The 25,013-nt window shown below is 48.1% G+C and overlaps 2 protein-coding genes across 3 annotated transcripts in view; one reads left to right on the forward strand and one right to left on the reverse strand.

The window, feature by feature from the left end:
- The first annotated feature begins 1,372 nt into the window (after positions 1–1,372).
- Positions 1,373–2,530, forward strand: gjd6 (gap junction protein delta 6). Its single transcript, XM_031738328.1, has 2 exons — positions 1,373–1,830; positions 1,909–2,530. The coding sequence occupies exons 1-2, from the start codon at positions 1,373–1,375 to the stop codon at positions 2,528–2,530; spliced, it is 1,080 nt and encodes a 359-aa protein (XP_031594188.1).
- Positions 2,531–3,171: 641 nt separating this feature from the next.
- Positions 3,172–25,013, reverse strand: part of sh3gl3a (SH3-domain GRB2-like 3a) — a 31,025-nt gene continuing 9,183 nt past the window's right edge. Inside the window, exons 2-11 of one of the 2 annotated variants that reach the window (XM_031738314.2) lie at positions 11,285–11,353; positions 10,962–11,034; positions 10,721–10,864; positions 9,701–9,834; positions 8,933–9,091; positions 8,633–8,736; positions 8,037–8,161; positions 7,929–7,961; positions 7,350–7,415; positions 3,172–6,543 (exon numbers count right to left, since the gene is read on the reverse strand). In XM_031738314.2, coding sequence (XP_031594174.1) covers positions 6,341–6,543; positions 7,350–7,415; positions 7,929–7,961; positions 8,037–8,161; positions 8,633–8,736; positions 8,933–9,091; positions 9,701–9,834; positions 10,721–10,864; positions 10,962–11,034; positions 11,285–11,353 — 1,110 coding nt within the window. In that variant the 3' untranslated portion in view covers positions 3,172–6,340. The remainder of the gene's footprint in view (positions 6,544–7,349; positions 7,416–7,928; positions 7,962–8,036; positions 8,162–8,632; positions 8,737–8,932; positions 9,092–9,700; positions 9,835–10,720; positions 10,865–10,961; positions 11,035–11,284; positions 11,354–25,013) is intronic. The other variant, XM_039614095.1, reaches the window with a different exon arrangement.

The raw sequence follows: 25,013 nt of genomic DNA on the forward strand, positions 1-25,013 counted from the left end.
TGTATATATACATATATGTATGTATACATATATGTATGTATGTGCGTGTATGTTTGCAGGTGTATGTATAACTCGTACATATCTTTCTTGTGTAAATGTAAATTTGTCTGTTATTGTGTAAATACTTACGCTATTGTGTACTCCACACACACGGAGAGATGCCAAACTGCCTTTCACTGTTCTTGTAACAGTGACAATAAAAAGCTATTCTATTCTAAATAAAGTAAAATAAATAAACAATGATAATATAGATCAATCAAGTGGAACAACCCTAACCCTATGCATTGGCATATTTTGTGCATTTGAAAAAATAAATCCGTTGGGCATCTTTCCTGGCCTTCGGCGAACCTGTGGGAGGAGCTACCTTTACCTTTGAGGCCAAAAATCACATTTAAAAATCTTCTGGCTTTGTTTTTACTTTGTTTCTCCTGCACACGTCTGCAGAGAAGCAGCTTGGCTGAGTGAGCTGTATGCAGAATAAGAAACGTGTGTCATGTCTGTCAGGTGTAGGCGGGGTTCAGGTGTTCTCACGAAGATTTGAATTGAATTACGCTGAGGCTGAGTCAACATTTCTGACTCGTGTCAGAAATAGAAAGTGCAGAGCTCTGTGGAGGGACTCGCACGGGGCTCCTGGGACAGTTTGAAGTAAAGAAAGGGGGTCGGGGAGCGTTTTATCTCAGGGACGTGACGGTTTGATGCTAGCAGACCTTTCAAGGAGCTTTTTTTAAAACACAGATAAGAGGATTGGCGAGTGGCTCGAGAGGAGCCGTCAAAACAGGCCGAGAGACAGAAAAGCTCCACAGCCGAGCTGTGGCCGTCCGGAAGCTCGTCTGTACATCCAGACACAAACGTCTTTGTGGCTTTGTGTGTGTGACGGTCATGCATGACACACGCGTGTTCTTCTGCACTGGTCATCTTTCAAAAAAATGGCCTCTCCATTAAAGGAAGAGCCCGCCAGCTTTTAGAGGCCTAATCTGTGAAGAATGCTCTATCAGCGCACTATCAGCAGCTCCTCCAGCAGAGGAAGGCTGATGTCTCTCGGGTTTTAAATGGATCCTGAGGACAAGAGAGGACTGAGCGTGCCAAGTGACTCGTGTCAAGTGGACATCCTTATCTCCCAAAGATGGGCGACTCTCTCTCTCTCTGGAAGGCAGCGGCGGCGAGCGCTCAGGCTCAGAGCAGCTGCAGGTTCAGAGAGTGAAGGACGGAGCTTCTTGATTTTAGCGTCCTGGCTCCTCTGTCATAAACAAACCCGTGCAGCCCACATCGAGTCTGCGTTGGGGAGCTCTCAGGAGGTGGACCACTCTGGAGCAGACTGCTCCACTCCAGGCAGCTCGTCCCTCCTCGAGGCCGCCGGTAGCCGCGGGCCAGCATGACGGAGTGGACTCTGCTCAAACGCCTCCTGGACGCCGTGCACCAGCACTCCACCATGATTGGCCGGCTCTGGCTCACCGTGATGGTCATCTTCCGGCTCCTGATCGTCGCCGTGGCCACCGAGGATGTGTACACCGACGAGCAGGAGATGTTTGTGTGCAACACGTTGCAGCCGGGCTGCTCCACCGTCTGCTACGACGCCTTCGCGCCCATCTCCCAGCCTCGCTTCTGGGTGTTCCACATCATCAGTGTGTCCACGCCATCGCTCTGCTTCATCATCTACACGTGGCACAACCTGTCCAAGCACAACGCCACCCAGAGGTTGGGGCAGGGGGCGGGCGACGCGCCGGGGCAGGGAGGCCGAGACGGCGGGCGAGAGGCCTACGATCGGAGCTGCGACTCAGACAGCTGCTCCATACAGTCCCATAAACACCTGGGGCACAGCCTGGCGAACGTGCTCGAGGGCATCGCCGCCAAGGACCTCCAGAGGCTGGACCCCAAAAACTCGAGCCAGGCCCGAGCCTGCACCTTCAGGGAGGGGGGCGCAGAGGCTCATGCGGGCTCTGGAGGGGTTTTGTCCAAATGTTACATCTTCCACGTGTGCCTACGGGCTGTCCTGGAGGTGGGCTTCGTCCTGGCTCAGTGGAAGCTGTTTGGCTTCCAGGTGCCCGTCCACTTCCTGTGCACTTCGTCTCCCTGCAGCCAGCCGGTGGACTGCTACGTCTCCAGGCCCACGGAGAAGACCATCTTCCTGCTCTTCATGTTTTGTGTCGGGGTTTTCTGCATCCTGCTCAACCTGCTGGAGCTCAACCACCTGGGCTGGAAGAAGATCCGCCGGGCAGTGCGGCTGCGGGAGCACGTGTCCTGGGAAGGATACGAAACCTTCCCTCCAGACAGCCCCTCCTTCACATCCTCTTTAGGCTTCAGGGACGTGACCAGCACCACCTCGCTGCCCACCCTGAACCTGGTGGTGGGTCACCAGCCAGACTGGACCTGTGCAGTGAACTGTGGCAGGATGAGGGAGCCGGAGGAGGTCCGAGAGAAAAGACCGGAAGCCCTAAGGAGAGAGGACTCCCATAAAGGAGAGAGGCAGCCTTTGAAGAGCAAGAGGGAGATCAGGGGGTCCAAACACAGGAGTGCCGAGGTCTGGATTTAGTCTCCGGAGACACCGCTGTCTTTATTTATACCGATCCATGGAGCTCTGCAAAGACTGCATCACTAAAAAAGCACCTGGATCACCTCCTCATGTATGGAGCAGAGACTCATCTTACACTGCGATGAGGGACGGGACCAATCCCTCATACATTTAAAGATTGTGGTACATCACTGCTCAGACTGTCCTGTAATTATCAGTTTAGATTAGAAATCTGTGCACATTTATCAGATATGTCATGCTGACCAAAGTCCTGCACAAAAGACAGAAATGGATAAAAATAAATATGAAATACAGAAAATAAATAAATAAAATGCATTAAGCTGCTAAACATACGCTGGCATGACAGACACACTAATCCTAAGTGAACAGGTCAGACTCTGAATACCAAGAAATAAAAAGAAGTGTTGTTTCTGTAAATGTCCGACTTACATCTCGACCTTTTTCCTGGAATATTAGCCTCGCTGCCCGGCTTTGGTAATCTTTTTCTTTCGCCTACGATGAACTTGAACTCATTTCCAGTTTCAAATATTCTAATTGAGTCATATATGGATGTAAAGTTTGAACCTGATGCCTGATGTTGACATAATTTTGTGTGTATAGACAGAACGGACTGAACAAAGAAAGAAAACGTGAACGCTGCCTCGATATTTACTCGTCATTTATTTACGCAATATATTTTTGGAATATATTCATTTACAACATCTATAAAACACTTTTGCATAAATTATGCTACTGAAAAACTAAAACACAAAACTGTGACGGTTTCCTGTGCAGGGAAGAGGTTTGCAGACTGAACACTGAGACTGCAAAGGCAAACGGAGGCGCGGGTGGAGAGAGCGGTTTATTTTAGTGTATCAAAGAGTCAGTTATTCTCACTGTGGGAGTGTGAGGAAGGCCCATCGTGCGTTCAGTCTGTAAACGAAACCAAACATCTCGGTGTTTTTATGATAAATGCATTTATCAAAACAGAAAAAACCTCCCGTGGCAGGGGTGTGGTCTCTGTGGCAGGGGTGTGGTCTCTGGCCTGCTGCAGTGGAGGGGCGGTGCCGGGACGTCAGAGGGGACAGGTGATTATGATGGAGCTAATGATGGAGGCGTGGGGAGAAGTGTGTAGTGGAGGAAGCCGTGGACAGAGCTCCGGGCGACGGCTCCGAAGCTGGAAAGAGTGCTTGCGGTCAAAAATAAAGCTCAGTCGAACACGGTGGGGGTCCGCTCATTTCACAACTCCTCTGTTGTTTGTGGAGGACGTCCTCTCTGTAGGTAACAGCTCCCCCCTCCCCCAAACTCATAATTAACTGTAAATAAAAAAAATCATCGTACATCTAAGAAAGCTAACAGTAAGAATCCAACACAGCTGGTCGAGCTGGTCCACACGGCTGAGCCAAATCCTTCAGGTTCAGATTAAAGAAGCAGCCGAGCGTGTGCGTTCAGTCTGCGATTGGACTACAATAAAAAACTACAATAAAATCAAAAACAGGTGGAAGAACTCTGAGGTGGGGTCAAACCCTCCTCTCTGCTGGAATAAAGAATAAGCACGGTTTTACTGGGCTGGGACGCTGTTCAGTTCCTGTTTAACTTTCAAATTAAAAGCCTAAAATCACAGCTCATACAGTTTGTCGCCTGCTGACTTTACCTCAGGGAGAAACAGACTGAAGCGATCATCAGACGACAGCCAGATCACTCGATGTGGAAATAAACCTGCTCTGCTGTGACTGTTTATTAAACCTCTGATCTGAGCGTCTGATACGTATAAAATCAGCGTAATCGTCCAACCTGAAGGTAAACCCGACTTTAAATTTAACTCCAGCCTACTCAGAGGTAAGCTTCAGTTCATGTTCTGATGAACTGACTCGTCTCAACAAATAAGCCCATAAATAAGGTGGCACTCAACAGAGTCACGTGACTTCTGCACAGCTCACACGCTGCTGACGAACACTTCTAACCCTAAATGTCACCGAGTGGTCGTTTAAAAAAAGGCATTTTTGTTTCTCTCTCAGTACGTCAGTCACGTGTCGTTGGACTTTAATGATGGGAAGTTTTTGTATCAGGTAAACGTTCCTGTTCTTGGGCTAAATCACGTGTCCAACTCTGGGTGTCTGACAGGCTGCCAGTCCATCACAAGCTTAACAGAGTCTCACAGACAACGTCATCATCATCATCATCATCATCACACGTCCTTTAAACCAGTGCACACGGAGCTGGGGCTGATTTACAGCGATGGGAAATAAAAACAGGAGCTTTCTTACACAAATATGATAAAATAAGTGTGAAACTCAAGTAAAAGCCAAAGAGAGGACGGCGTTTGTTGATTTCCTTCTTATGTGGTGACTCTAAACAGACGGCGGCTGGTTAAAAGCCTCAGACTCATCCCACTAAAACCAGGAGCTCGACCAGTTTCACAGACTGTCTACTTCAGGTGGAAGATGAGAAACAGCCACATGCTGCAGTCTACGTCACAGTACAGAACAAAGATCTGTGGTTATCTGACTGTGAGAAAAACTCAAAGTGCTGAAGAGGAGGAGGAAGGTGCGGCGTGGAAGGCAGACGCTAAAAAGCTTCAGTGCAGACGACAGCTCAAACATCACCTTCAGACTGTCGGACAAGGCGGCGTCCACGATCCTGAGAACGAACCGTCAGAGTCAGAGCATGTAAACACAGAGAGACACATTCAGAGCGACGCCGTGCACGCGTCCGGCGGGCAAACGTGAAGACGAGCTTAAACACAGACAGGCCGTGGAGCCGAGAGGGAAAAATAAAATCCAGTGGAGAAAACCAACACAGGTCAAACATTCAGCTTCACATTTGAAATATTCTGACTTAAAGAAGGTTAAGTTTGGTATTTTTGTAGCTTGGGTCACCATTTCTGCCCGTTAGGGTGACACCTGTGCTAACCGCTGAGATCTGAGAGCGTGGCACGTGACCGCCACCAAACCCGATCACAGAACGCAGAGTGAGACGAGCAGGCGGCAGGAGGATTCACACCAGGCGAGGTATAGTGGGGACAAACGGAGCGGTGCGCGGGGAAAAATGATCGCTGTGGTTTTTGTGCCGTGTGATTTTTCTAATGTGAAACATGTGCCGTGGCTCCAAAACGTTGGCAAACACGACTGATCGCCCGACTGCTCGTGTTTCTTTAATGATTAAAACGTCCCCTGCTGTCCACGTCCCAGTCTCAGCATAAAGTTGTAACTAAGGACAGAAACGACGCCGAAACTACAAAAATAAAGAAACAAAGTCAGAATGAAGTGGAATGAGATTTGGGCCTCGCGAGGCTTCAAACAAAGGCTGGATTTGGATCATCACACAGACGAGAGTCCATCTGCTCACTTCTCTCACATTAAAAACCAGAACCTTGCCGAGCTCCATTTCAAAATAAAAGCACCTCCATCCATGGATTGTGGGAATGTGGAGCTGCTCACTTCCTGTCTGATTCTGATTTGCAACACATCATTTTTGACACAACCAGGAAACATTGAAAGGTGACTTTTAGCAGAAATAACGTGACCATAAAGTGAGGAAATGTTTGTAGTGGTCAGACGGAGGCGTCGGGATACCCGGCAGAGGCGGCGGTGCTGGACGGCAGGCGGAGCGACAGGTTGAGGCCGAGTGTCCCGTTAAAGGCTCGGGTTTCCGTTCAGGTTCTTAAATATCAACAGACGACAAAAGTAAAGGAGACGTTTGATCTGAAGTCGGCCGGGACGAAACATCCGCGTCTGTGGTTCGAAACAGAATCTGCCGATCCGCCGCACGCTCACGCCCGAGTCGGGCCGAGGCCGAGGAGAGTCTGCGGAGGCCCGGCGGCGGCGCTCTTCACTGAGGCAGGGGGACGATGACCTCCACGTAGTTGATGGGGAAGAAGCCGGACTCGCCGTTGATCATGCCCTCGTACCAGTTCTCGTCGATCTGGTTGGTGAGGATGATGATGTCGCCTTCTTTGAAGCCCAGCTCGCCCTCGTTCTCCGGCTCAAAGTCGTAGAGGGAGCGACAGCAGGGCTGATCCAAAACCTCCGGCTCTGCAGACAAACACCAAAAACTTTATTTAAAAACCTCTGATGGACGGACGGGGCTCGCGCTCGTGCCGCAGCGGCCATATGAAAGCACAACGCTCTGATTTACCACAAGTCTGCTCTTTCCTTCTCTGTCACCTCTTTCCTTCTTTCATTCTTCCTAATTCCTTCCCTCCTTCCTCTATTCTTCCTATTTCATTCCCTCCTTTATTCACTCTTCCTAATTCCTTCCCTCCTTCTCCCTAATTCCTTCCTTCCTAGTACCTGGCAGCCCCTCCCTCAGCCCTGGCTCCAGGCCGTGTACACCTGGTCTGAGGGAGGTTGCTGGGTAGCTCTCCAGCACGGGTCGAGGGCTGATTCTGGGGCTCGTCTCTGTTTCACAGGATCCATTTTTTTTAGGATTTATTCCTGAATGGATGAACAGAAACAATCAAATCTCTCAGTTTCAGCCTCTGATCTGCTGTTTTTGGAATTTTGTCTTTAAAATAAGATTTAAAATTCATTATTTGCAAATAGTTTCATATTTTAAAATTTCATATCCCAGCTTTGTCTGAAACAGGGTTAAAGAGCGGGTTATTCATCCAGACAAGGACGGTAAGAAGACATCCAGTGGGTGACGTTTGCTCAGTGACAACACCGACAGACGAAGATCACGAGGTGAAAAATAACCTAATGCTTCCAAATTCACCCACATCTCATGTTTGATCAGCTGAAAATTTACCGTATTTTTGCTGGATATGAAAAACAAAATCCCGGGGCTGCCGCTCACAGATGCGGGCAGATGTGTGATGGCGTCGGTGTGCGTTACTCACGGTGAGCATTGCCGTTGGTAGCGGGGGTGTCGGGCCATGACAGCGGCACAGATGGTATGTGATCAGCTGGATGACATGTGGAGACAGATGGAGATGGCGATGAGCACAAAACAACAAAAACAATGAGAGGATCAGAGCACCGCTGTAGTGTCAGACTCCCACCAGCAGAGGGCAGCAGCGTATCAACAACAGCTGCAGGTGCAGGAAACTCAAAGCTTTCACTCAGTCTTCACTTCATCTATTAGTCGTTTCAAGCTCGTCACTGTGTCAGAGTTTGAGCTCAGTTTTTTAAATTAAACATAAATGAAGAGATAAACTTCCTGTGAACTCTGACCTGTCTATGAAATATCAGCGCGACACCCTCAGAGGCGTCACTCAAACTACAGCCGACGACTAAAACATCACAGTGTTCAGCAGAGCGGCGGTCAGGATGGAAACAGGCGACATGTTCACTGTCAGTTTGTAAGAATGGAAACACGATGAACATGATGACTAACGATGAGGTATGAGAAAAGTGTGTGTGTGTGTGTGTGCGTGCGTGCGTGCGTGTTGGGGGGGGCTGCATAAAGGAATACCTACTTTTCCCGTTGACTGCGTTGCTGATCTGCGTATCTGTAACAGCAGAAGAAAAACAGTGGGACTCAAAGCAACGATGGAAACAGACAGACACACAGACGGACGGCGTACCCGTGGACTTGAGCGAGGAGCTGTAGGACAGGCCGTTGTGCTGGTTGTTGTCGAGCACCTCGATGCTGCTCCTGATCGACTTTGGTTTGAAGTCTCTCTTGGGCCGGCTGCTGGCCGAGGATATCCTGGAGGAGGCGAGAGAGAGGGAGGCGATTCGAATCAAAGCCGACATTTCCTCTCCGGCGGCAGACCGGACGCTCCGGGGAAACGGGCTCACAGCACTCTTACTCGCTATTTCTACCTCACTGAGCGGGTGTTTAACAAGGACCAAAGAAGTGTTTTTAGCCTTTATTGATGGAAACATGGAGGTAACAGGCTCTGACATTTCAGGAGGATAAAACCTCTGATGTCTGCACAATCCGGCGACAGCGAGCGGCGGCCAAATCAGAGTCCAGATGCTTTCATCAAAAACAGAACCTGAAGTGTGAAAAACACCTTCAGTGACAGACGAACTCAGTGAGCTCCTGCTGTAAAAGTGCTGCTGACAGACCTGCTGTGCACAGCCGTGAAACGACTTCCCGAAGAACGCCGCGAGCGCCCCGAACGCCACGCAGACATGAACCCTGATCACAGCGGAGGAGAAGCGGCTCTCTTACCTCTTCTGCAGTTTCCCACTGAGCTCCTCCAGGATCTCACACGACTGCTGGTGGTACTCCAACGCCGCCTTGATCAGTGCCGACAGCTGGTTTACCTGCTCCACCTGGTGGCCGCGCACACACGAACACACACACACACGCGCGTTAAAAGCAGTCAGGTTAATGCTGGCTGTCAGAAGGAGAAGTGGTGGAAGAAAACGGGACACGGATCAGACGTCCCTCAACGTCAGAGGACGCGAGGAAACGATAACGTCTCACGTGTGAAACCCTCCCCGTTACCCACGTCTTCGCGTCTCTTACGTCATTCTCCAGGAAGTTGAACATGCTCCTCTCGGCCAGCTCTTTGCTTTCATCGAACTTCTCCACCGCCTGCCGGATCTCCTCGTCTGGGATCTTCCCCTGACGCTTCTTCTTGTAGTCAAAGTCTAACCTGCGGCCCTCCAGCTTCTTCAGGTGATGCTGTGAACAACAGCGGCAGAAACACGTCGACAGGAAGCACACGCACACGTCACACTGTGTGTTTCTTTACAAAAACATTTCATTTAAATTCATCGTGAACAGATTTACTGAACTGATTCGTGGCTCATGTGGAGGCGAGGTGATCAGGTGTGTGCAGGTGGAGCTCACATGAGGCTAAACGCCACGATCAGCGTATAAGAACACGAGGCGAGCGTACTGAAGATAACGTCGTCTAAAAACTCCAGTGTAGGAGTAAAATTCACGATCATCTCTAACAGCGAGAAGAATGGCCCGAACAAATATCTGATGTGACTCAATCGGGCCGCCCACACACCTGAGAGTCCAGGTGCAGGTCAGAGGGTTAGCAGCTAGCATTAGCTCGGCACATGGAGAGGAGAAGCTGCGGGTTTGCTGCACAGCATCTCAAGCAGTAAAGTGGAGGTAGGATGATCTGTGCATGCAGCGGCCCGACAGACAGATTTCAAACCGTTTGTAAATTCGCTGCAGAACTTTCAGCGCATGTTTCTGCTGCGCTGCAAACGGCGTCAGCGTTCAGAGAACCTCGCAGTCTCTTGTTTGTCTCTGCTGCGTCGGGCAGATCTAATTTACCGTGATCTCTTTGAGGTCCTTGTCCTGTAGATTCTGCAGGGGGTCAATAAAGTTTTGTTTGACGTTGATGTCCAGCGAGTCTTTCACGTCTGCCATCTGCCTCATGGCCTCACCCACATCTACCAGAGCGCATCCTGCAGGACAGAAAGAGACGCCGACTCCAATGAGCTGTTATCACAGTCATCTCAATAAGATCATCTACAAGGTACAAACTCTTCATTCAACACTGATACACAGAACCTACTAACAGCAGCACAGAGGCGGGGGTGGCAAACGCAGAGATACGACGGGGGAGGAAATCTGTAGGTCTTTGGATCCTGACCTCACAACGAGTGATGAGCTGAAAGGAGGGACACTGCACACTCATTGGCCGGTGACTCGGCTGCCTTCCGACTCTGACGGCCAGAATTTTAAAATGAACATCAGGCTTCAATCATACCTCCTCCTCTAACCTGAGGCCACACCCCCTGCTGGCCATTATTACAAAGGACACTTCTGCATTGTATGACTATGCACTGTAACCGGACGGTACAGCCGTCTCCTGTATACAGTCCTGCAGGTTTTTGTCTGACATGCAGCGTTCTGCAGCAGACAGCACGTTCAGCAACGGCGAGGTCCGGCCGTTACTCTGACACCTCACGTGAGCAGCTGCGTTCATGAACGGAGGCAGAGCAGCAGTCACAACATTGATCTGTGATGCTTTTAAACTTTTGGTGCACTGTGCAGTTTTTATTATGGAGCAACCTTTGAAAACTGCTGCATCACTGTAACACTGAACGCTCTGCATGCGTCTTGTACTAAGCAGCTGTGTCCATGTTAAATGTTGCATTAAAGGACTAAAGCTGTAACTCTCTGTGCAGTGAAAGGCCAAACTCCTGCATTTGCACAAAGGCCAAAGATAACGATGCTCATGCCTCGGTGCCGGTGCAGGGTTTGTGCTGGCACAGCTGACGCTAGCTCTCAGCCTGTAACGGCCTCTGTGCAGCTGTTAGAGGACCTGAAGGATCTGAGAGCTGGTACCAAACAACGAGTCCTCTCCCAGTTCCTGGCCGTAGCGCAGCATGCAGTCGCCCAGCAGGCCTTCGGTCTGGGGGTAGCCGGTGGTCTTCACCTGCCCTCGGATCTTGGACATCGTGTTCAGCATGTTCAGTTTGGCTCGAGACGCTGGCGAGGAAAAAGAATCAAATGCACGCAGGTTTGAGTTTGTAGCACAGAAAGCTCAGAGAACAGCAAACATGGAGCACACGGAGGTGTTTCGCACCTGGGTTAGGCTGGAGGTATTCTGTTGTTTTGGACAGGAGGTCAAGCACCGACTTGTTGGTCACCTCGATTTTCTGAAAAAAGGTTACAGTTAAATGTCAGGAGGACATCTGAAAGATTAAATTTGGCAAACGGTTCAGTTTATTGTGAAATCTTACAATTCTTAAAGCTAACAAACTTTTTAACAGCGAGCTAAACAAAGCGGACGGCCCCGAGTGAACCGTCCCAAAAGTGTTTCATCAGCTGAAGATGACGAGACCTTCCAGTTCTGTCCCGAGCGTATGAGTGAAATCGGTGAGCAGACTCGGCGTGTGCTGGACTCACCCGCTCCATCTCTAAGAAGTCTTCCTCCAGCTTCGTCCCCTCCGCCCCGCTGATCTTTTCACTGAGGAGCTGCACACAGAGAGAGAACAGAGTCATGGAGGCCTGAAGCTTCTTTATTTATTAACATTTGTGCTTTTATCAAGTTTGTGCTTCTGAATGTGTTAATAAAGTTTTGCTTGCTGAAGTTGATGAAAGTTTACGAATCTAGTTTAGCCCAATCTGGCTTTTGCAAAATGTTCCAAAAAAAGGGTTCCAGACATCCAGAAGAGAGTCTTTTGAGTAGTTACTGAACCTTTCCATTTGTATTATGGACATCATGTCTGTTACCCACAACTGAAAGGAAGGAGGGGTGGGGGACTTCCATTCCCTCAGTATTAGTCTCTTGGCGACAATCAGGCCTAGTTCCAGTGGCCTCTGCAGTTTAACCGGGAGTAGCTCTGACGTCGGAGAACATCCAAAACTTACAAGTTCAGGTTCAGGCTGTAAAGGTTTCATATATGCCTTGGAGTACCAGTCAAATACTTTAAACCAAAAACCTCTTAATGAGGGACAAGACCAAAAGGCATGAAACAAAGTACCTTCTGCCTGTCTGCACCTGTCACACATTGGAGAGATAGAAGGACAAATCTTGTGCAGTCTGACCTTAGAATAGTGTAACCGGTGGAGAATCTTAAATTGAATTAGTCGATGTCTACGGTTTATAGAGCAGGAATGGATTTGGGACAGACACTTACTCCACATAGATTCGGGCACCCTCATCCCTGATTCTTTCTCCCAAGCCTGCCTAATCTCAACTCAATTAATTGTTCTTTTTGTAACGCACCTGAGCCTGTTTACGTCTCTTTTTTTGTTGTTGTTGTTTTTTTTATTTATTTATTTTTTGCGGGGTTTGTTTCTGTGTTATACTTTGAAAATTTAAAATAAAATTATCAAAAAATAAAGTTTTGCTTGCTTGCATTCAAATTTAAACACATCTGAGTAAACCCCGCTCACCATTAATCACCGTTTAACGTCTCTGGGATTTATCTGAGGATGACATCATCCTCACAATCTGTCACTGTGGTGTTGGAAGAGACGCCGAAACACGAACCTCCTCCTGTGACGATCATTTCAATTATAAATGCAGATTTTAGATTTGACTTTGAGTCCAAACGCGTTTAAATTCATTCCCACGCCATGTGACATCTTTGTTTGAAGCAGGCTCACACAGCGCCGTACTGTGACTCCATGTTTTCTGCGATATAAAGAGCTCCACAGGGATAAACTGACTTCACTCACAGCCTGTGTGACAGACGCTTATTTGGTAAATGTGCCGGGTTTACACAAGCAAACACGAGCATCGACCAATCGTTAACGAGCCGCAGTAACACTGTCGCCACTTCAAAGAAACTTCATTAGTGTGAGCATTTAGCTGTACAACACGCAGATCGGTTAAAGAGCACGTTTACATTATTTGTGATATAATAAAGGCCGGTGCCTTTCAAAATAAAAGAGCACATCACACAGTAAACAGCATCAACACTTTGACTTTGAAGATGGTGCTGGTATAAAACACCAGAGTGATGACACTCTAAAGTATAAAGGTGTAAAGTAGACCGCTGAGAGTAACTCGAGTAAATGTAATCTGTTACTGTCAGAGGCTCTGATTGGCTGACAGAGATGGTTTGGTTGGAGTTGCCGGGCGCTCACACAGCAGTAACAGCATCGCGGACGCCGTTTAAAGAGGATAAAAATTCTCTGAACACAAAGTAAAGCTCTCAGATTTGGAGCAGTCAGACCTCAGACTGCAGGAAATCTGACCCATATCTGTGTTTATTTAGGGATCAATAAACTTTAAGGTCAGTCTGATTCATGCTTCTGCACGCTGATCCCAGGTCTGTTTGGCCTTTTTAATCCTCTGCTTATAAAAACTAAACAGCATGTTTAAGACACGTTGAGCTGAACCAGAAGCTAATGTGCAATAAAAACATGTACTTGTAGAAATAAAGAAAATATTAGAAGAACCAGGGGTGGGAGGTACTGTGGAGGGACGGACACGCCAACAAAACATTGAAAACGTTACATGGTGACTGCAGCCCTTTTATTCATGATGTGAAACGAAACTACGAGGTCTTCCTGTAACAGCAGCTCAGTGAAAACTACCTGCAGGCTGGATTCAGAGACAGGAGCTCACACAGCAACCTGCTTCAGGTTCAACCCAGGAACGCTAAACAGACGTGAGACGACGCGACTGGTGCCGAGCGGCAGGAAATCACGTCCATGAGGGGAAACCATACCACGCAGCACCGCTACAGCTTAAACTGAGCATCAACATTCAGACACACGAAGTCCAAAAATCTGCAGTTCCTCTGACGTCCAGCAGAGGCAGCAGTGAGTCAGTCCTCACAGACTGTCATGTTCAAACTTTACAGCAGAAATAAACATGTTTACAGCCTGATACACAAACTGTTTGCTCTGTGTAGATAATTCTCCTTCATAACACCTGCACGGCGGAGGATGTTCACCTGTAACTCACCTGTTGGACATATACAGGACACTGTAAACATACATTAGCGCAGAACCTGAGATGATAGACCTGATACGCCGTCCTCTGGATCAGACATCTTTGGTGTCATGTTTGTTATGAGGTCAGATGTCGGGACGTTCTGGTTCTCTTAGGTGGAAAAAGCACAGGTGAGCCACGTTACACCCGGGTAATAAAGGTGTGTCCTATCCACTCAGCGCTGTGTCATGTTGTCAGCTGTTGGACTCACAGCGTCCTCGTGTGATAAACGGATCATCAGGCAACGTTTACAGCCCACTGACAAATCACACAAACAGCTGTAAATGACAGCGGAGTGACGACGTGGCGAGGCGTCATATCTGATGCAGCTTCTCCTTCAGGTAACTGAACGTCATCCAGTCAGTCAGTTACTCATGGTGCTGATTTTACTGACCGAACCACTCACTGCTCCTCACTCACTGGATTAAATACAAAGGATGAGATCAATACGAGGATCGATACAGGATATCCCATCTTATCTCTGGTCCCTGTAGGCCGCCGCTGAACTGCAGCGAGGCACAGATCAGTGAGGGAAACCATTTTTAAAGCTTTGAGGACAGTAACATGGAACGAAACCAATCAAAAGAAGGCAAACCAGTACAAACCAGTGCAGAGACATAGCTGCCTGTACTGGTGGAACACACTCCATGAACATCCCAGCAGCGCTGCAGCTAACAAAGTTTTCTGGCAGAAACCACCTGTGAATAATCTAATATTCACCTTCATAACTGCACGTCTGCTTTTTAATATCACATTACATGAGCTTTACCTGGCAACCCATCAGCCAGTTAGCCTGAAGATCCCATTTAAATAAACGGGACGAGACGGAACGCTGGTTTCAGGCCGCCGACATTTGTCCCAAAACAAGGCGTCTTTCTTAGAGTCATCACAGCTTCGTTAAAAAAGAAGGGCATCAAAAAAGCCAAACACCATTACAAAAAGAAGGTAGAAGAACACTTCTCCAACTCCAACCCCCGACGCATGTGGCAAGGACTCCAGACCATTACAGACTACAGGACCACCAAACCCTCCCCCGCATCCTCTGATGCCTCCTTCCTCAACGAGCTCAACAACTTTTATGCTCGTCTTGAGTGAGGGAACCCCACAACCAAAACAGACACGACGCCAGACCACCAACCTCTGACTCTCTCCCTAACCGATGTAGGAGCAGTGCTGAGCAGGATCAACGTCCACAAGGCTGCAGGTCCTGATGGCATCCCCGGGCGTGTTCTCAGAGCGTGTTCTGGGGAGCTTGCAGGAGTCCTGACAGACATATTCAACCTGTCCTTGGCCCACGCTGTGGTACCGGCCTGCTTCAAATCCACCTCCATCGTCCCGATACCCAAAAACTCCAACCCATCTAGCCTCAATGACTACCGCCCAGTAGCACTCACCCCCATCATCACTAAGTGCTTAGAGCAGCTGGTCTTAGCACACTTCAAATCCTGTCTCCCCCCCACCCTGGACCCCCACCAATTTGCATACCGCCAGAACAGGAGCACAGAGGATGCAGTCTCCATCGCACTGCACTCTGTCCTCTCACACCTGGACAACAACAACACCTACGCCAGAATGCTGTTTATAGACTTCAGTTCAGCGTTCAATACAATCCACCCCTCACAACTCATCAGGAAACTGACAGACCTGGGCATCAGTTCCCTCATCTGCAAATGGTTACTGGACTTCCTGACCAACCGCCCCCAACATGTCCGACTGGATAACCGCTGCTCATCTACCATCACAATGAACACCGGTGTACCACAGGGCTGTGTGATGAGCCCTTTCCTCTACTCCCTCTTCACCCACGACTGCAGACCTGCTGATGGTTCCAACACCATCATTAAGTTTGCAGATGACACCACGGTGATTGGCCTCATCAGTGACAACGATGAGACCGCCTACAGGGAGGAGGTGGATCGTCTGACTGAGTGGTGCGACACAAACAACCTGCTGCTTAACACCGAGAAGACTAAGGAGCTCATCGTGGACTACAGGAGGAATGCTGACCCACATCCACCCATCTACATTAAGGGACGGCTGTGGAGCGTGTGAGCAGCTTCAAGTTCCTGGGAGTCCACATCTCCGAGGATCTCATCTGGACGACCAACTGCTCCAAGCTGGTCAAGAAGGCTCACCAGCGCCTCTTCTTCTTGAGGACTCTGAGGAAGAACCACCTGTCCTCAGACATCCTGGTGAACTTCTATCGCTGCACCATCGAGAGCATCCTGACCAACTGTATAACAGTCTGGTACGGGAACTGCTCCGCCTCGGACCGGAAGGCGTTGCAGAGGGTCGTGAAAACTGCCCAGCGCATCGCGGAGCACCACTTCCTGCCATAAAGGACATCTACAGGAAGCGGTGTCTGAAAAGGGCTGGGAAAATCATCAGAGACCCCAGTCACCCATCACATGGACTCTTCACCCTCCTGCCCTCTGGGAGGCGCTACAGGAGCCTCCGGACTAAGACCACCAGGTACCGGAACAGCTTCTTCCCCACAGCTGTCAGACTCCTGAACTCTGCCTCCTGACATCTGACCCACGTTAAACTCATGGACTGAACACACACACCCACAACCACCTACACACACACACACACACACACACACACACACACACACACACAATGGACAACTGTACCCTCAAACACACAATAATAACATGGACTGAACCACCACTCACAACCACCAGCACTTTATATAGCCTCTGTAGAAATTATCCACATATCTCACTTATCTTAACTGCACTACTGTATAGTTCTGTGTAAATAATCATTCTGTACATACGATAATTTTTAATCCTACAACTGTTTATAACTTGCATAGTTCCCATTTCTGTATAACTGTATATCTCATATTTCTGTATAGTTTTTATTTCATATTTATATCCTGTTCATAGCCTGTACATACTTATAGTTATAGAATATTCATAACATACTTCATACCGTGTGCATTATAACATACCATAATAGACCCATTTCTGTAATATACTTGCATATCTATATTATTGCTAATATATATTGTAATATATCTATATCACTAAAGCACTTCTGGATGGATGCAAACTGCATTTCGTTGCCCTGTACCTGTGCATGTGCAATGACAATAAAGTTGAATTCTATTCTATTCTAATGCTGAGCCTACGTCCTCCCGACCAACCTAAGACCTGTGAGCTGCCCACCCAGCTGCACACCTGTCCACCTGCAGCAGCTGGTAAAAAGGTACAAACCTTATAGTTTGTTTTTCAGCTGAACTGTGCAGGTTAGAGATCACATTAAAGATGGAAAACATCTTGGAAATTTTTATTTTTATTACAGTTTCACAATAAACTCAGAGCTGTGATTGGCTGCACGCCGAGCTACAAGCTGACCGTGCCCGACAGCTTCAGTGTCACCATCAGCAGTTTAACGACCGCAGTCACAGCTCGATCGCTCGGCCAACCGTCGAGTCCAAACACTCCGGCCTGCCGAGCGTGGTGTGTGTGTGTGTGTGTGTGTTTCAGGCTACTAGTGCTGCAGAGTAGCTGGAAAGATTCACCAAGTGGGTCAGAGCCTGGGTAAAATTAGCAGACTCAGAGAAATGAGCCCAATCCGACGGGCAGAGCCTTTCTAGGACAGAGGAGGGGGCGCTGAACAGGAAGGCTGAACGTCTCACTGCAGACTCGCTGCATGCTCCGTCTATATCATTCATCACACGCTTGCATTTTTCACAAAAGGATATGAATTTAAGCACAGAGCCGGGGTCGGGACATGGTTAGCCACCAGACCGGGACTTTCCTAAAAACAAAGTATGATCAGTTTAATGTTCAGGTTTCTTTTCTGCACTTCCTGACGTGCATCTCCTGTTCCAGTGTTGGACGTTCCCATTGAACGTTTGAAGTTAATAATAATGAGCTCAGTGTATTTACAGTAATCCAAGCTCAGACTACATTTTATCACAGTCAGCACGGGCAAGCAGGAGAATGATGAGGGTTAAATGACTCTCAATGAAAGTTTGTGTATGAGCAGACAAATGACATCACAAGGAGGGATTGGTCTCTGTCCGGGACACCGTGAGCCCGTGGGCTGTGACACGCCGAGCTTAAGGACGTGCTGCACATGAATCGTGCTGATAAAACCTGGAACGGTGAGGATGATGAGGGAAGAGGCAGGAGAGTGAGACAAAGGCCTGCAGCAGGTTAAAAAGACGAGAGCCTCGAGAGCACCAGGAGTTAAACTAAGACACTGTGTAACAGAAAGATGGATTACTTTGAACTGTGACTCATACTAAGCTACGCTAACAAGTCCAAAAATTCAACAGTCTCCTTTAAAACATGTGCAAAAGATGCAGTTTTAAAAGTGACGTGTTATCATGAACGATAACGTGGAAGATTTGGAAGTTAAGCTGAACATAAAGTGAAATGTTTGTAAATGTAACCACGTGTAACTGTTTAGAAAGGCTGCATCTCTCCAAAGTACCGCAGCTTTTGGCAGCTGATGGAGGAGGAGACGGCACAATGCCTGCAGGCCAGATGCATTAGCAGCAGGTTACAGGTGACTAGGAAAAAGTCTTTTAATCCACACCACCAGACTTTACGTAAACCGACACATTAGAGCTGAAATGATCCCGAGCGCTGAACACGAGGCTCAGCAGTGAAAACCGTCGACTCGCCGCACGCCACCATCTTCAGGACGTTAACGTCTCCTCACAGATCAAAGCAGCCAGCAGCTTTGTAGCATTTCTTTGATTGTGAGACACACACACACACACACACACACACACACACACACACACACACACACACACACACACACCTTGTTCCTTCCTGTTGCAGACACACACAGCAGCATCTCGCATGCACAGTGACCAAGCAGCCAAGCAATAACGCTGCAGCCAGAGCGCACATGTAAACATCAGCTTCCAGCCTCCGCGAGGGCGTCCGAGGCCTCGTATATTAACCTGTTGCATTCTCTTCAATTTTTATTGAATAATTCTGACTTTGCCAAAAGGAAAGGCCTAAAAATGAAGAACTATGACTCTAAAAGCTCTTCAGAAGATCTCCAGCTGGGACAAGAACACGCCCGAAGTCTGAAAATCAAACCAAACTTTGGGGGATTAGTTTGTGTCTCTGAACGTCTCCAGCACGTCCAAATGAAACACACCCAACAACATCCAGGGAATGTTGTCTGTGCAGCCTCAGAGCAGCGACGGCCTCTGTGAGACGGCTGACAAAAGAAGAAGAGAAACGCGGTCCTATTGGCCCGTTGTCCCACCTCCTCCTAACGTTCAATCAATGCACTATGTGCACTGAATAAATGTTCAGCTCTACACACAGAACAAAGAACACACTCATCTTAAAGGAAGTAGAGTTCGCTGGGTCGTTAAGTATTCATTAAACTTAATTTAATCTTCAGGTCCAAAACTTTTCTCTCTTTTTCCCCTGAAACTAAAATACTTCTCGTTTTAACCTCTTGGAAAAGATCTGACTTCAGATTTTAAGGTTAATCAAAAGTGTCTGGAGGTTAATTAAACGCTTTAACACTCGTCCGCACCGACGCGCGCTCCGGTCCCCGCTCACCGCTTCGCCTCGGCCTCACAGCGTGACGGATCACGTGGGAAATTTTGTCTGGAGAAGTGGAGAAAGTGAGAAACAGGAGAGTGAGCTCAGCTGGGTCGTTGTGTGTTTGTGAGTCAGCATCACGCTCTGAGCTGAGGTGTGTTATTAACGATGGGGAGACAGACACGAGTCAAACCACAGCGCCCGCCGGAGCGAGCAGCAGATTCCCGTCAAAACAAAGAGGAATCTCTCGCGGCGCTGAGTCACCGGCCTCCGCACGTACACAGGAATTCAGCTGTGTGTGCTTTGTGTGTGTTTGCAGGAAGGTATTGTTTGAGCGAGCTCCCGGAGGACAGACCTGAGCTGGACGGGAACGCTCGCCTGCTTGTTCACTGCTGCCACCGATTCACACCATGAACAAGCTGATAGGCTGATGTTATTACAGGCTGGAGGTCAGTAATCACTTTGTCCTGCTAACAAAGCTGTGACACTGACTTGGTTTGGTTTTGTCCTCAGACGCTTCTGCACGTCTGCGTGAAGCTTGGTCGGTGTTTTCCACGCGGAGAGCGTCGTTTACACGAACAACACCGCTGATAAACTTCTCCTCTGCTATTTATTCACCCCTCCTCTCATCACTCAGACTTTCAGCACCTTTCTGCTCAGGCCGGAGCCCGTTCTCCACCCCCTGCAGCTTTTGGAAACAGTGACCCAGAGACTTTGTGGAGAAGCAGCCGACTGACATCAAGAACCAGAAAAAAGAAAACAGGGAGCTGACCAGAGGCCGGCCTGCAGGGAAACAGGAGAGAGGAAGCAGACTGGAGCAAAGTGACCGCCTCGCTGGGTGCAGGAGGCAACAGGATGACGACCCCACACTGTCCCCGATGCGTCCATCAGAGTGTACGCACGACAGTCAGACATCGTTTAAAGGCAAAGAATAGAGCACACGACCTGTTATAGAAACAACACAAAGGCAGAGCACGCAGGGAACAAAAAAGACGAATCAGCAGCCTCAGGAAGCTTTCAACAAGTTCCCACTAACAATGTGGAAAAGGTCACATCAACCTCATCACGTCTTAGGTCAACCTGACCTGTTCCTGCTCTCCGATTGGCTCTCTGTTGTGTCTGCTGCTAATCGAGCCTTTAACAATACTCAGCTAATCAGCAAAGAGTCAAAAATAAAAAACCTCCTTTGCTTTGTGGAAACACTTCCTGTGACCTTAATGAAAACCATCGTGAGGTCAAAGCTGAATTCATTAGACCAAACTTACACTCGAGGACTTTGACCGAGTTCGTAAGTGTTGGGATTGAGCAATAATCTGACTGTGCCATAAAACCGGGACAAAGAGCGCAGCAAAGGAGGCTCACACACTCCGCAGGCCTACGACTGGATCGCATTTATCATCAAAGCAGCGCTGCCGTCGCCTTGGACACGCTAATCTTACACGCACGCGCACACACACACACACCAAAGCTGTGATCGAGTCCAGAAAATCTTTGGACTGAGTGTGAGGAGCAACTTTATCATGACTGCACGCAGCAGTAACACTGCAGGGCCCATAAAGGTGTGTTTAAGGCCCCCAGCTGACTGATCAACACTCACCAGTGTCATTATTGTCTGTTTAAGCTAATTACACCATGTGAAGAGAGCCTTTACTCTACAGAGTGAGTGTGAGCTGCAGTGAATGCAACCACATCTTTCACAGTCAGGTGTGTGTGTGTGTGTGTGTGTGTGTGTGTGTGTGTGTGTGTGTGTGTGTGTGTGTGTGTGTGTGCCGTGGGTGGAGCTTTCTTCATGCGTTCAGCAGGAAGGAAGCAGCAGCAGGCAGCCTTGCAGACATTGTGCTGCGTTTCCCGTCACTTCTGTTTCTGAGCTCGACCTACAAACAGCGGCTCAGTTTCAGGGAATCAAAGCTCAAACAGAAACGAGTTAACGAGGTCGTCTCCTGGAAAACAGACACAAGAGGATTTACGAGAAAATAAAAAACGCACGTCAGACAGGACGGCGTGAAATTACTGGATTAATCCCCCGTCGTCATGGCCGGGTTAAACCTGACTCATTAGAGGCCTGTCCAGAGCAGAGACACGCTTCTCCGTTACTTCAGAGTCGACTGCTGATGGTCACGTCTAAAGTCATTATGGTTCCTTCAGTCAGACACATCACCTCACATACTTCCTGTCAGGTCTGCTGACCACATGCTGGGCCTTCAGAGCAGAAACTTGTGATACAAACAGTTTCAACTCCTCCCCCTGTAGGCCAGCTTCATTCTGATTGGCTGTGGGGTTTCTTGCTCACAGACCAAGTGGAAGTGAAGCTAAAACTGAATGACCTTCGAGCATCACTGAATTTCACCATAAGTCAGGCGTACAATTCAAGTCAAACAATGCACGGGTGTGTTAAACCTGCATTATTGCTAATATCCAGCAGGGGGCGACTCTTACAGCTGTAAAAAGCAGTGCAGAAAAAGAGCGTGCTGCTCACCTGCTCTGTGAGCCGAGTAAACACTCTTCTGATGAGCTCGAGTTCGAATTTCAACCCTTATTAAACACAACTCAACATTTTAGTTTATGGATCACATGATTACAGAAAAATGCAAATTTCTACTTGTTCTTGTTTTGTTTCTCATCTGTCCAACAGCGACACAGTTCCCGCCTCCCTGCAGGCACGTCGCTCTCATCGTTTTGGTTCTTGATGTTAGTCAGCTGCTTCTCCAGAAAATTCCCGGCGCCTCCTCCTCCTCCTCCTCCTTCATGAACCTGGAGTCACAGCTGCAGAGTAAGATGGAGTCCATCTGTGGGTTGGGAGACTCGCTGCAGAGGCAGCTGATTACACCGATCACTTATTTGTCACAAACAAATGCGATACTTGCAGAGAAGCTTTTCTTTCTTCACTTGTTAACACGAGTTAATAAGAATTTAGTCAATGCACTCTGTGTCTTCCATGATAACACGACCGAGAGACGTCAAGAGAAAATATTACATTTAAAAGCTCTCAGGGTCAAAGGTCAGGGAGATGAATAAACAGACATAATATTTACCAGAGAGGAGTCTGCTGTAGTGATAAAGTGCTGCAGTGTGGGTTGTGCCGGTGCACGTGCGTCTGATTGACCTCCTTCACATAATCATTTAGTTTTGGTTTATTGATTCTCATCGTTTCTTTGGGCTCGTGCTGATAAATGACTCCCCGTGTCTGTGTCTTTGAGCGCAGCCGGAAACGTTTCCATCGGGGGAAACTAATCTGAGCCCGGCTCTGGTCGGGAGATTTCAGGCCAGCTCTGATAACTCCTGCACAACTTTTCGACAAACATCAGCTGCTGTTTTTACAGTCGTCTGGTTCGTGGCGGCAGCTCTGTCTGCCTGCGTTAATACAAACTTCCCCATAACAGGAGTCGGGCATTAAAACAACAGTTTTAAACAGAGGTGGTCTGACCATCGGGGCCGAGGTTAGGCCGTTTTCCATTTTCAACAAACTCACAATAAAATAAAATAATTAAAATGTGCTAACTGGGCTCTGAGAAACGTAAGAAGCCCGTCTGCTGCTGTGGCTGCAGGGCCACGATCAAGCTTCACTTCACTTGTGAGAACCAGTCAGAGTTTCCCAGTTTAGCTACCAACGCTTAATTAACCCTCAGTTACAGTGAAGGCAACATCTGCAGCTAACAGAGTCTGAGCGATGGACGACGGTCCTGCAGAGACCACTGCAAAAACAACGATGTCATCTGTACCATCACTCAGCAGAAGACCGCAAGAGCCGATATATGAAACCAGTATAAATGTTTGCACCACTGTGATGACGTCACCATTTGCCAACCACGACCGCGGCTTCAGGTCCATCAGGCGAATGCATCAGTTCAGCCACACAAACTCGTTTTCATCACGAGTTCCTGATCGAAAGGTTATTACAAAATAAAGTAAAATTAAAAGCAATTCAAATAAAATGATTGTTACACAGCAGTAACAATTGTAACAACCTGACACGTTTAAAACACTTAAAAACATAAAACAAGAATATAAAAGCACCACTGCAGGTAAACAGGACTCCAGATTATGACAACAGCTCAGTAATTTTATAAAAGCCTTTTTTCAACAGTATCAGTATATATCTGATTTTAAAATACTCTGCTGCCGTTATCGACACACACATGAAACCACTACGCAGACTGGAATCTTCTGCAGGTTTTTCTGGCTCCAAATCTTCGTCTGCTCGGCCAGTAGCACATATGCACGATTGCTTTGAGTGCAGCTGAAGCACCGAGACTGTTACCCTGTTTGACAGAAACCTGCATTTCCCTATCCTTTGCTATCCTGATGAACAAAATAAAATCTGGTTAAAACGACACTCAGCAGGAAACGGCGTGCTGTGCTCGAACCGGGTGTTTCCTCGGGGGATAAAAAACAGAAGCCAGTTTAACGTTTCACCTTTTGGGAAATCTTTACATCATAAATCTTCTCCTGCTCGGCTGGAGGACTCTCGTCTCTCACTGCCAACATAAACCGGCTGATTTACGTCACAGGGAAGCAGCACACAATGATGATGATAATGATGAGCTGCTGAAATGTTAATGAGCTGAGAGGTCGCCTGCCAGACCGCCAGGCGACCGGGGCTCGGTCCTCCATCACCGATCATTAAAGATGGATGGGCTCGGCGCAGCGAGGTGTCGGCTGTATCTCTGAGCAGTGGCATCTTGTTTCTGCTGCAGGCAGCGAGCGAACGCAGCAGGTTAGCGTAAGAACGAAGAGACCAGGTCGTTGATGCTGCAGGCGTGCAGCGAGGCCGACCCGAAATCAAGACCCCCGCTCACACCTGAGATCGTTTCACCTCCGCTCTGCTGACATCAATGCTTCTTAAGTTATGCCAAAGTGTATTTTTAAAAGAACATGAAACAGCGATTTCTGTGCATAATCAGTTAGCTTTCATTCCTTTCCTGTCGGTTCACCTCAGTGCCTGCTGAGGTTTGACTCACTTCACATTCAGCCATTTATAACTAAAGTTCAAGAAAACAGCGAGTGTCTCGCTTTTCCAAACTCTGTGAGTGAGCAGCACTAAAGCTGCGCGTCAAATTCAGGTTTTTATGAACAAGTCAAAACTGTAAGAGCAACAATGCCTTTGACAAACTCTCTGATGGATGAAAGCAAGAAAAGTATCTGCATAAAAACTAGAATATTATAAGATAAAAATACTAAATATACCAAAATGTAATGTATCGATATTCAGTCAGTATCCTGGAGTCTATCCTAGCTGTCACTGGATGAGAGGTGGGCTACACCTGGACAGTATACCTGTCAGCAATGACCTCCTCTAAAAACAGAGATCACTTCGCAGCAAACGGAAACACGCTCTGTCTCTTAAAGCGTGCTAACGAACAGAAACAGTCTTCTCTGTACTCCCATCCAATCACAGGTAATCGATAGTCGGGGGGGCGGGGTGTTAATGTGCGATCACACCGTGTGGCCCAAACACGAACACCACAGGCCTATGAGAGAGTTTATTTCCATCCTCCAGCGTGAAGAGAAAGTATTGCAGGCTTTACCACATACAGCATCGAATCATTCAGCCTTTCAGGATCAGACAGACCAAAATCTGAATGTAACACACAAAGGTCATCATTCATTGGACAACGCTGTTAAAGATGCAGCACTCGGGTGAAATGGAGGCGAT

This window comes from Oreochromis aureus, linkage group 1 (assembly GCF_013358895.1).
Source record: "Oreochromis aureus strain Israel breed Guangdong linkage group 1, ZZ_aureus, whole genome shotgun sequence".
In the NCBI taxonomy this organism is placed as follows: Eukaryota; Metazoa; Chordata; class Actinopteri; order Cichliformes; family Cichlidae; genus Oreochromis; species Oreochromis aureus.